Source organism: Wasmannia auropunctata, unplaced genomic scaffold, assembly GCF_000956235.1.
Source record: "Wasmannia auropunctata unplaced genomic scaffold, wasmannia.A_1.0 LD334669.1, whole genome shotgun sequence".
Taxonomy (NCBI): Eukaryota; Metazoa; Arthropoda; class Insecta; order Hymenoptera; family Formicidae; genus Wasmannia; species Wasmannia auropunctata.
The window spans coordinates 59,847-73,034 of record NW_012028221.1 but is presented as its reverse complement, the minus strand read 5'-3'; the positions used below and the strand labels follow the sequence as shown (position 1 = coordinate 73,034).

At 35.5% G+C, this 13,188-nt stretch overlaps 2 protein-coding genes across 4 annotated transcripts; both read left to right on the top strand.

Moving 5' to 3' along the window:
• The first annotated feature begins 759 nt into the window (after positions 1 to 759).
• LOC105458129 (general transcription factor IIF subunit 1) lies at positions 760 to 4,754 on the top strand. 3 transcript variants are annotated; one of them, XM_011703206.1, is made up of 8 exons: positions 760 to 837; positions 912 to 1,171; positions 1,314 to 1,360; positions 1,485 to 1,856; positions 1,929 to 2,251; positions 3,038 to 3,324; positions 3,477 to 3,820; positions 4,399 to 4,754. In XM_011703206.1, the coding sequence occupies exons 2-8, from the start codon at positions 1,148 to 1,150 to the stop codon at positions 4,610 to 4,612; spliced, it is 1,611 nt and encodes a 536-aa protein (XP_011701508.1). In that variant the 5' UTR covers positions 760 to 837; positions 912 to 1,147; the 3' UTR covers positions 4,613 to 4,754. The 3 variants fall into 3 exon arrangements, with proteins under 3 accessions (XP_011701508.1, XP_011701507.1, XP_011701509.1); XM_011703207.1 differs by having other exon boundaries at positions 803 to 818; XM_011703205.1 differs by having other exon boundaries at positions 782 to 1,171.
• Positions 4,755 to 4,980: 226 nt separating this feature from the next.
• On the top strand, positions 4,981 to 13,061 carry LOC105458128 (alpha-aminoadipic semialdehyde synthase, mitochondrial). The gene is made up of 10 exons (XM_011703204.1): positions 4,981 to 5,411; positions 5,927 to 6,409; positions 7,006 to 7,231; positions 8,153 to 8,480; positions 9,444 to 9,807; positions 10,611 to 10,933; positions 11,266 to 11,515; positions 11,725 to 11,988; positions 12,083 to 12,464; positions 12,855 to 13,061. Exons 1-10 carry the CDS (start codon positions 5,316 to 5,318, stop codon positions 12,968 to 12,970), a joined length of 2,832 nt encoding a protein of 943 aa, XP_011701506.1. The 5' UTR covers positions 4,981 to 5,315; the 3' UTR covers positions 12,971 to 13,061.
• The last annotated feature ends 127 nt before the right edge of the window (positions 13,062 to 13,188 follow it).

The window sequence follows — 13,188 nt, the reverse complement described above, 5'->3', positions numbered from 1 at the left end:
ATATATATATATATATACATACATCATATAAGTAAGATCATCACAGTAAAAAAGTTTTAATCGTAGGCCGCAAGCAAATCAACTAACCACAATTAATCTACATTGCGATTTTACGTTTGAGAATACTACTGATGTGATTGGTCAATGTTTTGTATGTGTGATGGCCTTTAAGTTCCGAAATTCAAAATACGTATGTATGTATATGTATTTACGTATATACATACAGAGAGGAAGCAAAAAAATTAACCAAACATCTTATGTAAGGATTTCAGTTTAACATTCAGCAATATAGCAAATCTATTACTATAATTAGACACGTGATTAGCTAGCCTTAATTTCTGTCATGAGTGAATCTATAATTTGAACATTCTGAAACCCGACTAAACGAAGTTGATGAGGCAGATGTCAAAACGTGTAACTACATGTAACATTGATTATGTAATTTGCACGTTATCAGCTTATCAATTAGATTTTGTAAAATTCATAGTTATAACTAACATTAAAATAAATTATAACTACTGACGTAAAATATATTGTATAAACGCTAGGTAAATCCGATTTTATAACACCTGCAGTTATCAATAAAACTAGATTTAGCATTTCATATGATATTTCATTTAACAATTATAACTACTATTGATACTAAAAATCGAATTACCGTTGTCGTGTAAACGTGAATTTTGACAAAATAATTGGCATGTGGAGTCCTGCACATTGTGGAGAGAATCCACTGAGTCCACGTGACTCACATCGCGTATGCCGTACGCGAATGTGAGTCACGTGGGCTCAGTTGATCCCCTCTACATGCCTTATTTGCCGTAAAGATTGTTACTACTAGTACTATTATTATTAAAATTAAAATTTAGAGTATTATACTACAATTTGCTTGACTTGCTTCACTTGTATTGCAGACCTTGCAGCTTGCTTGAGCCGAGTTGAGCCGAGCCTGTTGAGTCACTTGCCACAGAGCCTTTCTGTCACTTGAATCAGTTGAGTCTGCTTGAGCCTGTTGAGCCTGTTGAAGGCGTTGAGGTTGGAGGCCTGTGGATCTCGTTTAATTGTATACGTCGTATTGTTACAAGTCAAAAATACATTCATGTAAATGCAGTGTTAAATTATACGAAAGTTTTTTCATTAAATTACGACAATGAATACAAATACAGTTTCAAAGGTAAGTTTGATAGGTTATAGCTGGAACAATGAAGTAGGTTATGTTACTGTCTGGAAGGAAAATGCATTATATATATTATTATTTTAAAAGTAAGAATTACGTCACTTTTTACAGTGATATTATACATTGATCTCTTTTTCAGCCTTCAGTTGCATCATCCGTGCAAGAATTCAGTATTAGGGTACCAAAGTTAGTATTGTTAATACATTCCTCATTTATGTCTGTTGTAATATTATATTGTTGTAATATAACAATTGTAATATTTGATTGAGATATCATGATATTCGAAGTTAATTTCTGGGTTTTTTTTTAGAAATAGCAAAAAGAAGCACAATGTCATGAGATTTAATGCAACGCTGAACGTAGATTTTTCAAAATGGACTCAAGTGAAAATGGAACGGGAGAATAATATGAAGGAGTACAAGGGTATGGAAGAAGAAATGCCAAAATTCGGCGCTGGATCCGAATTTGGGCGTGACGCTAGAGAGGAAGCTAGGAGAAAGAAGTATGGCATTACCAGTAGAAAATATAAACCTGAGGATCAACCATGGATTTTAAAATCGGGAGGAAAAACTGGAAAGAAGTTTAAAGGCATTCGCGAAGGTGGAATTAGTGAAAACGCTGCGTATTATGTCTTCACTCATGCTGCTGACGGTGCCATAGAAGCCTTTCCCTTACACGAATGGTAAGCATCTTGTATTGTTGATTGTTTACTGGTAAAATACTCGTACTCAAAAAATCAAACTTCCACGTATAGGTATAACTTTCAGCCGATTCAGAGGTACAAGGCCCTCAGCGCCGAGGAGGCAGAACAGGAATTTAGTCGTAGAAATAAGGTAATAAATTATTTCACACTGATGTTACGCAAGAGATTGAGAAATGACGAGGATGGTGGAGACGAGGAGGAACTGGTGGAAGGTAGTAAAGGCAAGAGACCGGGTAAGAAGGAGAAAGAATTGAAAATATCAGAGATGGATGAATGGATGGACAGCGACGATGATGAATCAGGCAGTGATGAAGAGGAGAATAAGAAAGGATCTGAAGATGAGGACGATGGAAAAAAGAAAAAGAAAGATAAAGGTAATAAACGAAATTTATATCTATAATTGTAGATATTCATTTTTATATAATAAAAGTACACAGTGTAATCCATAACTTTTGAAATTAAATTTTTTTAATGGAAATAACATTATCTATAAATTATTGCCTGAATGATGTAACTGTAATTCTTAGCTATTATATGTAAAATTTAAACAGTGTACAATTTAGCTGATTTTGAGTTATTGCTTTGTACTTTTTCAGTTGAATTCAAAGGAAGAGCAACGTATAAAAGATATAAAATTGTTATAAAATTTTTGTTTAAAGCCGATTTATTTGCGAAATAATAAATATTTAAAATGATGCAAAAGATTTATAGAAATAAAGCATTTGTTCGAGTGAACATTTTTTGATGGCATGCCAGATTTCGGCAATCTGGCTCTCTGCCATCAAAAAAAGTTTGCTCGAATTAGTGCTCTATTTTAATAAGTCTTTTACATCATTTCGAATTTGCTATTTGGCAGATAAACTGGCTTTAAAACAAAATTTTGTAGCGAAACATTGCTCCTTTTTTGAATTTATAATGTAGTGAAAGAAACACGCTCCACAAAATAACATACTCGATATTAACTAATTGTCCTAATCGTAGACTATTTAAATTTTACATACAGTTAGCTAAGAATTATAATTATTATATTAATAGGTATATTGTTCAGATAGTAATTTGTAGGTGGCATTATTGGTATTGCCGTAAAATAATTGGTCACAAAAACTTATGGATCGCATTATGTGTATAAACAAATACAATAATTTAATCAAATATCGCAGCTGAATTGCAAAAGAAGAAAAAGAAGAAAAACGTCTCGGACGATGAAGCATTCGAGGAAAGCGATGATGGCGACGAGGAGGGAAGGGAATGCGATTATATTTCCGATTCCTCTGCTTCTGAATCAGAATCAGAACCGCAGAAGGAAGTTAAGTCTGTCGCGGAAGAAGATGCGTTGAGAAAATTGCTCGTGTCTGACGAAGACGAAGACGACGAGGAACAACCAGACAAGAAAGATGGCGAAGAAGATAAGGATGAAGATGAGGAAGGAAAAGAAAAGGATGATAAAGTAACGTAACATATTGTTATGACATATATTATCATTATTGATACACTGTTACTTCTCTGTATTCTTTAAACGATTAACGATATAAATTATTTCATCGCATTTATCACGTATGTTTACTACTTTGTCCTAATTTCTAATGTACTTTGTTTCAGGATAAAGATAAACTTGGCAAAGAAATGGACAAGAGGAAAGACAAAAAGAAGAAGAAGAAAGCCAAGAAAAAGGATCAGAAGAAATCGGCATCGGGAAAGGATTCATCCAGCGATTTCTCCAGCGACTCAGAATCTGACTCAGATACAACGCTTAAAGAGAAGGATAACAAGAAGCCCAATAGCGCGCATAGCTCGAGATCTGCAACGCCAACACCCGCAGCATCCGGTGTCTCGGATTCTCTTAAGAGAAATCAATCTGGATCTCCAGACTTGTCGCAAGCGAAAAAGTTAAAACTCGATAACTTCAACCTGGTTCCAGTAACGTCATATATACCGGGAGCAAAGTATGTCCTTTGTCTTTGCGATAGACGATATACACATATAACTATATAATATAATTATATATATAACTATATCAGGATGTCCGTAAAGTCACCACCTTTTTTATTTAGAAACGGCTTTAGATACAAAAAAATGTTTCAAATAAAAGTTGTTTGACTTCAAGGAGGACAAAAGGTTTTAACCAGTGTTCGGACACCTTAGATAATGCTAATGCCGACGATACTGCAACATTCAAGCTTCATAACTCAAGATTTACTTAATCAAAAAATATTTTATCTATGTGTTTTGGAAAGCTTTCGAGATAAGCTACAAGAATATGTAATAAAAAATGGGGGGGTTCCATTTAAAAAATTTGAAGTGAATTTCCCCCGACCTTGACAGCGCCACCCAAGATCAAACCAATGGTACCATTTTATGCCCCCCTTGAAGTCAAACAACTCTTGTTTGAAACATTTTTTTGTATCTAAAACCGTTTCCAAATAAAAAAGATGGTAACTGACTTTACGGACATCCTGTATATAACTATATAATGTAATTATATTTGTTATAATTATTATAATAATTATTTTACATCTTTCAGCGAATCGGGAATTACGGAGGATGCGGTGAGGCGGTATTTAATGCGCAAGCCTATGACAACGACCGAGTTACTGCAGAAATTTAAATCCAAGAAGACTGGTCTTACATCCGAGCAGCTTGTCAACATTATGACTCAAATACTGAAAAAGATAAATCCCACGAAGCAAACTATCAAGAACAAAATGTATCTATCAATCAAAGCGCAATCCAACTGATTTCAGTTCGCACATGCGGCATTAAGTTGTTTACGATTGCTTCAAATTGCACAGTGTTGTTTCAGTTACACAATGTTGTTTGTATTAATTTCACAAAGAGAGATACCTGTGTATAATACAATAAAATTGCAAAACACTAGAATATATCCTTTTAATTCAACTCCACAATCTCTTTAAATAAAGTGATTAAGAAATATGGGGCACTAGCGCTTCATACGCTTGACAAGTCTATTGTAGTATTGTGTACGATTATATACTCATGGCGCGCGCGTGTCATCATTATCAGACCGGCGGTGATAAACGGCGCGTGAGAAGAAAAACGGATTTTTCCGGGAATTTTTTTTCCGTAAACTTTCAATGGTCCAACCACCAGTACGGTGATCAAGAGGGTCATACGATACCGATAAGAGCGTGCTTCTGAGCTTATCGATGATTTTGTAATACTTTCTGACATCTGCACTGACCCAAACTCAAACGGACACATACGTGTGCGGTATAGTGTAGTACTGTAGTACATAGACTTAGCAGTACATGCCGCGACTTGGTTCAAACATTAACAAACAGTTTGAACACACAAGCGAGATTCGTATTCCAGTCGGCGCGATCGCTGCGAATTGGTTTCAACTGGTGAATTCCTCTCGGACCTTCTCTCGACAACGGTGACCTTTACACGCCTGCTACGATCAGCATCGGCCAAGGTGTGATGCGGATGTTAGGCTTGATCGAGGCTGGACGTGATTCACGTCATCTACTGACCGCTGCGACTCGTGCTGTCACCCGTAATATCAGATGTATAAGTGTAAGCATCTAGTTATGTTTAAAATAATACGTTCCACGTGGGATATAATTTTGATTCGTATAATCAATCGCACCGACGCTGGACATCGCCCGCGGACATTCTTGGAAAAAAACAAATGAAAATAGAGGGAAAAATTCGATAGAAATTTATTCAATTAAAAAACTGAATTTTGAATTTCCGAAATCGGGCTTTAAATTAAAAAAAGTCTTTTCGTTGCTCGATTTAAATGTCCACTGGTCTGAGATGATTCCTCAGATAAAACACAAAAATCATATAAAGTTAAATGATATTATAAGGACGTTAATTATTATTTTTTTGTTATTTATAACTTAAGTCACAAGTATTAATAAATTAAACGATTGACGTCATCACATTATTTGATTCTATGTTCTACCTGGATTCTTTTCTGAAGAATCAGTAACAAAAGTAACTAATTTTTTTAGACGAACCATTATTGCACCGATGTGCAAAGAATGCTAATTAATTGAATGTTCCTTTGCATAAAATTTTTTTAGAATCTTAAGGGCAAAGTAATAGCTATAAGGCGGGAAGACCAGTCAGTATGGGAAAGGAGAGCACCGTTAGCCCCGGCCAATGTTCGCCGCCTCGTCAGATCGGGCGTGAAAGTGATCGTGCAGCCCAGCAACCGAAGGGCATATCCCGCCCAAGCCTACCAGGCGGCGGGCGCCCTGCTGCAGGAGGACATCAGCTCAGCCTCCGTCATCTTTGGCGTAAAACAAGTACCCGTGGACCAATTGATACCCAATAAGACATATTGCTTTTTCTCGCACACCATTAAGGCCCAGGAGAGTAATATGCAGCTCCTGGATGCGATCCAGGAGAAGAACATACGTCTGCTGGACTACGAGAAGCTTACGGACGCAAATGGCCAGAGGGTGGTGGCTTTCGGCAAATATGCCGGAGTCGCTGGCATGGTGAACATACTTCACGGTTTGGGTCTGAGGCTGCTGGCCTTGGGTCACCATACACCATTCATGGTACGCTTATATTCTAGAATTGTAAATATTCAATTTACACCTTGGAATTTTCAATGAGCTGAATTAAACGTTACGTTGAAATATTCTCATTGAATTCATTCAATTAAACTATTAAATATTAAATTGAATTGATAGACATTCTTGTTGTTTACAATAACTTCAATCTTATATTTATTCGAATTAAAAACAGAAAATGTAAAATTATATACATTATATTCTGAGAGAAACAATTTTTTTATTTATATTAAATTGATAAATTAGAATTTCTTCTGCATTTTTCTTTAAACAATAGATTAATGTATGATGATAGATTATGAAAAATTTAGAATTATATGATTCTACTAATAACTAAACAAATAAGTAGTTGGCACTGAAAATGACTATACATTTTAATTAAATTATGACAATTGCAATCATCCCGGACAACATAAAGTCCAAAATCGGGACATAAGACGTCTTTCATAATTTAGATTTCTTTAACGAAGACTTATGTCCTGATTTTGATCTTTATGTGAACTGTAATCTTTTTCTCTCTCAGTGTGCGACTTCTAAAAAGTGCAGTATAACAGACTAATTAATCACAATAATTTGATTAGCACATCGGACCGGCACATAATTATCGGGACTCAGCTATGGCACGTCAAGCGATCCGCGGCGCGGGATACGAAATTGCGCTGGGCGCTATGCCTAAATCGATCGGCCCATTGACCTTTGTCTTCTCAGGCAGTGGTAACGTTAGCCAGGGAGGTCAGGAGGTCTTCCAGGAGCTGCCCCATGAATACGTGCCGCCCGAAATGTTGCGGAAAGTCGCCGAGCACGGCGGTATGTTATTTGTAATTTGACGTCACTTTGTTCGCGTTTCGCAACTCGCAAAAACGCCTTATCGCTTTATAGTCGTCGAGCCCTCTCGTAAACATCGTAATCATCATCTGTGCTGATTCCGATGTGAAACTTTACCTCTCTTCAACCCGCTCTCTCGCGACTCGTGAGATAATTCTTTAAACTGCAGAATAAATACCTACTACAGCGCACGGTTGTATTTTTATTGCTGCGGTTTAATTTACACTGGTGAAAATAATTCTTATGATATCCCATAATATTTTTCAGAATTGGTCATATTTTAAATTTATGAAGATTTTTTTTAAATATTTATATTTCTTCAAATTTTATAAATCTTCTTCGGAAATGATAGAATGATAAATCTTAGACAATTTAAAAAGTCTTATATACTTATAAAGAATTCTAGAAAAAATGTAGACTTTCTGAAAAATTTCAGCATTTCTAAAAAAACGTTTCAATTTTAAAAAAAACTTTAGAAATTTTCTAAAAAGTTATAAAATTAAATGGGAATATTTTAAAAAGTTATAAAATTAAACGGGAATATTTTAAAAAGTTCTAATATAAAAATTCGGAAAAAATATATGAAGAATTCTAAGAAAAATTTTCAATAGTTTGAAATTATTTTTTTTTCGAAATAAAATATCATAATCATTATATGTAATTATTAAGTAATCATATATTGTATCGCGCTGTACGATTACGATCTTCTAATAGCTTCGTGATTAGGGAGGCGTGTCCCTGCGCCATTCTTACATCACTGCATATATGTATATGTTTCTTCAATTTTTCCATGATAGAATTCTTTACACAATCGTGGAATCTAACGTCGTTTACAGTAAACAAGAATATTTATCACGGCGGTATCTCTTATCAATGTTTGATATCTTCTTCAAACTGTTCCAGATATGACGAAGATATACGGCTGTGAAGTGAGGCGCAGGCATCACCTAGAGAGGAAGGAGGATGGCGGTTTCGATCCTGAGGAGTACGACCAGCATCCGGAACTATATATCTCCACTTTCAGCAAAAAGATAGCGCCGTATGCTTCGGTGATCATCAATGGCATATACTGGGCGGTGGATTCGCCGAAGCTGTTGACAATACCTGACGCGAAGTATCTCCTCAGACCCGCTAATACACCATGGCTGCCGATAAGTGTCGGCGCGCCCGCCTTGCCGCACAGGATGCTCGGTATCTGCGACATATCCGCGGATCCGGGCGGCAGCATCGAGTACGTGTACTCAGATTTATTAGAGATTCAGGAGAGCGTAAAAGTTTCCAAAAAAGTTATAAAATTTTGTAATAACTACTATTTAGTTACAATCATAAGGAAGATTATATAATAATTTATTAATTTATAACTTATTAACTCTATAGTTATAGAATCATATCAGATAAGGAGGATGTTATGTTTCGACTGTTATTTTGGCTAACATGAAAAAATTCCGATATGTACAAATTACATATACATATATCATGTTAAGAACTACTTAAGAGAAATCGAGTTGTATATCGCTTATTCTGGATATACATCGAGAATATAAGAAAAATAACTGTGATCAAAGACAATAAAAAACTCTATCAGATTCAAGAATTTAAACAGGTAATATAACAATACGTATGTCCGTTATTCAAAGCTAGAATTTGAAACCAAACGATTATTTTGTATCACTCTTTGCCGTTCGTCAATCGTTTGAAAATCTTCTCCAAGTTATATTATTTAATAACAAATAATAGAGTCCTTGTTGCTTAATTTACGATCTTAACGTCTTATTTAACAACTTTTTGTCAATAAATATAGCATTAGATTTTTATTGACTTTGATCACGATTTCTTCCATATTCCCGATGTTTTCTCAAGATAAATGATATATCATTCGACTCCGCTTAAGTAGCCTTTTAATATATATAATTTATACATGTATCAGAACTTTTTCATATTAGCCAAAAAACAGCTACAACTTTTTTTACATCCTGCTTTATAAATATTAATATTTATAATAATCATTTATACAATTATATAATATTAATAACTTATGATAATATTAAAGTTCACGAATTGTTGGCACTGTACATTTTTCCTTTTAAACTTTTCAAATTGGTTAAGTAAATATTACATGGATGCTTTTCAATTTTCATTTTTTAACGGCAACTAAGTTATTACTATTATCCAATTATTAATTTTTTTACACAAGATTCATGAACGAGTGCACGACGATCGACACGCCATTTTGTCTATACGATGCTGACCGGAACAAGGACACGAAATCTTTCAAGGGCCCCGGCGTGCTGGTTTGCTCGATCGACAATATGCCTACGCAACTGCCAAAGGAAGCGACGGATTTCTTCGGCAATCTTTTATATCCGTACGCTTTGGACATCATACAGTCTGACGCGAAAAAGCCGTTGGATGAGCACAACTTCAGTCCTGCCGTGCACGGTGCCATTATCGCGTCCAACGGGAAATTGACGCCCAATTTCGAATACATCCAAGAACTCCGACAGTTGAATCAACGCAGCAAGCACAAAGCTGATAACGGAGAACAACAGAGCAAAACGGTAAAACATTTCCTTTCGTATACTCGTCGCTATAATATCTTTTTTGTATTTCATATCTTTAAAACCAAAGTTGGATAGTGCCTAGTTAAAAGTTAAGTTAAAAAATTAAATAATTTTAACTTAACTTACAAAGATACATTTAAGACTCTTAACTTTTAACTTAATTTAGTTACATTTTTAGTGCTTCTTGTAAACCCAAAATAAAATACATATCTGCGTTGGTGTTTTCAAACTCAAATTTGAGAACGCACATCAAGGCAATTGTTATAATATAATAAATATAGTCTGGCCGCGGGAAGGAATCACTGTTCGCGGATCTTCTATGCATTAAATCATGTTAGAAGTTCTTCGAAATCGGTCCTTTTTCTACGGCTTGACAGAAATAAATATAACAAATATACTTTATTTAGAAACTCTAAAATTATAAAATAATAAAAATTTAACTTTTAACTTTTTAATTACTTTTTTATATTAACTTAACTTTTAATTCAATTAATTTTATTATGGATTAACTTGTCTTAACTAAATTAAATTTTGAAGACTGTTAACTTTAACTTAACTTATTGTTAGTTAAAAAAAATATTAACTTGTCCAACCCTGTTTAAAACAGATAACAATCTGATATAAAGAAAATTCTGCAATTTTGATGTTTATATTTGCTGAAACGTTGTAGAATATAATAAAAATATTAACAATTTAGAAGGAATCCAATTTCTAGGCTCTGGTAATAAATTTAAAGCGATGCAGAAATTAACGATATTACGGAATCACAATTTTGTTTGTCCATGCCAACGTGCCAACAGGTGGTCGTTCTTGGCGCAGGATACGTCTCCGCACCTTTAGTCGAATATTTGCATAGGGATAAGAATATAAGACTGGTAGTGGCGTCACAATTGAAGGACGAGGCTGACGCGCTGGCCAATCGATTCCCAGGTGTGGAGCCAGTCTTCCTGAATGTCCTAGATCGTCCCGACACGTTGCACGATGTAATAAAATCGGCGAATGTGGTCGTCTCTCTTCTGCCGTACTCATTGCATCACGTCATCGCTAAAGCTTGTATAGAAACCAAGAATCACCTGGTGACAGCGAGCTATATGAACGATGACGTCAAGGCGTTACACGAAGAGTAAGCATTGATGCTAACGAATTCACATATCTTAAATGCACCATCGCGTGTCTCTATATAAAATTCTATATAAAATTTTATGCGATTGTATGTTTGACGCAAAATCTTAATTAAGCGCAACGAATACATTTTAATAAAATCTTCTAATTTCCGGGTGAATATTACTATAAGAGTTCTTATTTTTTTGTAATTAGAGTATGTCTTTAAAATAAATATATTTTTAAAATGTGTTCAATAAAAAGAAATTATTTATCGTCATAGTATGACGTCAGATGTATTCACTTAAAATATCGATTAACAATAAATCAAAATCTTGCTTTTTTGGGGAACAGAGCTCAAGAAGCTGGCGTGACCGTACTGAATGAAGTCGGATTGGATCCGGGCATCGATCATCTCTTAGCGATCGAATGTTTCGACGATGTGAGACAAGCGGGCGGCAAGATAGAGTCCTTTGTCTCGTGGTGCGGTGGACTACCCGCGCCGGAGTGTTCCTCTAATCCTCTGAGATATAAATTCAGTTGGTCTCCACGAGGTGCACTGCTAAACACCTTAGCGCCAGCGAAATACCTTCACGAGGGTCAGGTGAGCTATTAAAGTATTTTTCATAGTTATTTAAAAGAAATCCCAAGCAATACTAAATATTCTTGAAATGTTCATGCAATATCAAGAATATTCTGTAAACATTTCAAAAATATTTAATATTAGTTGGGATGATTCATTCTTCATAAAGTCCAACAAAATTTATTTAAAAAGAATTACATCGGCGGTACACATACATATTCTCTTTGCAGGAAGTAGAAATTGCGGGAGGCGGCGATTTGATGTCCACCGTACAGGACTTGGACTTCCTCCCAGGCTTCGCCTTGGAAGGCTTCCCCAATCGTGACAGCACGATATATAGGGATTATTACGGTTTGCAAAACGCGAGTACCATGCTGCGTGGTACACTCAGGTTCAAGGGATTCTCAGATACGATACTGGGCCTGCAATTGCTCGGTCTGATCGATCCTAATCCGCATCCGATTTTACACCCGAACGGACCAGACATCACCTGGGTACGTGCTTTCAGTTTTTCACCTATACGCGGAATATTTCGGAAGCAAGGAAAATATTGATCTGACTCGATCTGACTCGTCGCTTATATTCCAGCGAGTGTTGGCGTGCAACTTGCTCGGCCTGGCGAACGACAACATCTTCTACGGGAATCTGAAGCAGAAATTGGCGGAAAGGGTAAACTCGTGGGAGCGCGTGAAGGCCATCGAGGAACTGGGTCTTCTGGAAGAGGACCTGGTCTTGAAACTGAACACCCCTCTCGATACGCTCACGCATTACTTGTCGAAGAAGCTCTATTACGAGAAAAACGAGCGCGATCTTGTGATACTAAGGCACGACGTAGGTATACTTTGGCCAGATAACAGGAGGGAATCCAGAGGGATCAACTTGGTGATATATGGTGACGCATCTGGACAGTCTGCAATGGCGCGTACCGTCGGTTATCCCGCGGCTATCGCCGTCAAGATGATTCTGGATGGTTTGTAGCTCTCCTTTGATATGAATTATCTGTTCAATTAAATTAAAATTACCATTTATTGGCTACTTTTCTTGTCGCTCAAATATAATTCTCATATTACAATTTTCATTACAACAAAAAAACATAAATGTTTAGGTGATTAAATTATTACATAGAAAATGTGCGAATGCATAGAAATTCCAAGAATATTTCAAGTAAACTTATAAAAAAAAATTCCGAAAACTTTTTAAAAATATAAATTTACCGCAATTTAAAATATATATATATATTTATCTAAATAATTTATATACTAATTTATTTCATAAATTATGAATTACGTAATGTATTTATATATTAATTAAATGTTCAATCGAGTTGATTCTAATGTTCTTACAATCTAATTTTATTTAGGTGAAATTCAGCAACGTGGAATGGTGCTGCCTTTTACACCCGATATATATCGACCTATTCTTAATCGACTGAGAGCTGAAGGCGTACAGTCCTTCGAGACTTCTAAATGGCTCTGATCGATTCGCGTCACAAACTGTCATAATTTTCTTTTGCGTTGTACGTACCCTTTGTATTGTAAAAACTAAAAATTAATATATACACTTCTCAACAAAATTAAAGCATCACTTACTCTACCCTCCAAAAATAGGCAAAATTCAAAAGAGTGTAACTTCGTCAAAAATGATCGTATCGAGATGTTCAAAAAAGCATTTTACAGCTTGAAATCTCTACTTTC

Bases quoted from the DNA above. Each gene is read 5' to 3' on its own strand.
- LOC105458128 (XM_011703204.1), top strand. From the start codon at position 5,316: ATGCGGATGTTAGGCTTGATCGAGGCTGGACGTGATTCACGTCATCTA. The intron at 5,412-5,926 runs GTAAGCATCTAG...AAATTTTTTTAG, and splicing joins GTAATATCAGATGTATAAGT to AATCTTAAGGGCAAAGTAAT. The intron at 10,934-11,265 runs GTAAGCATTGAT...TTTGGGGAACAG, and splicing joins GTCAAGGCGTTACACGAAGA to AGCTCAAGAAGCTGGCGTGA.
- LOC105458129 (XM_011703206.1), top strand. From the start codon at position 1,148: ATGAATACAAATACAGTTTCAAAG. The intron at 1,857-1,928 runs GTAAGCATCTTG...TTCCACGTATAG, and splicing joins GCCTTTCCCTTACACGAATG to GTATAACTTTCAGCCGATTC. The intron at 2,252-3,037 runs GTAATAAACGAA...CAAATATCGCAG, and splicing joins AAAGAAAAAGAAAGATAAAG to CTGAATTGCAAAAGAAGAAA.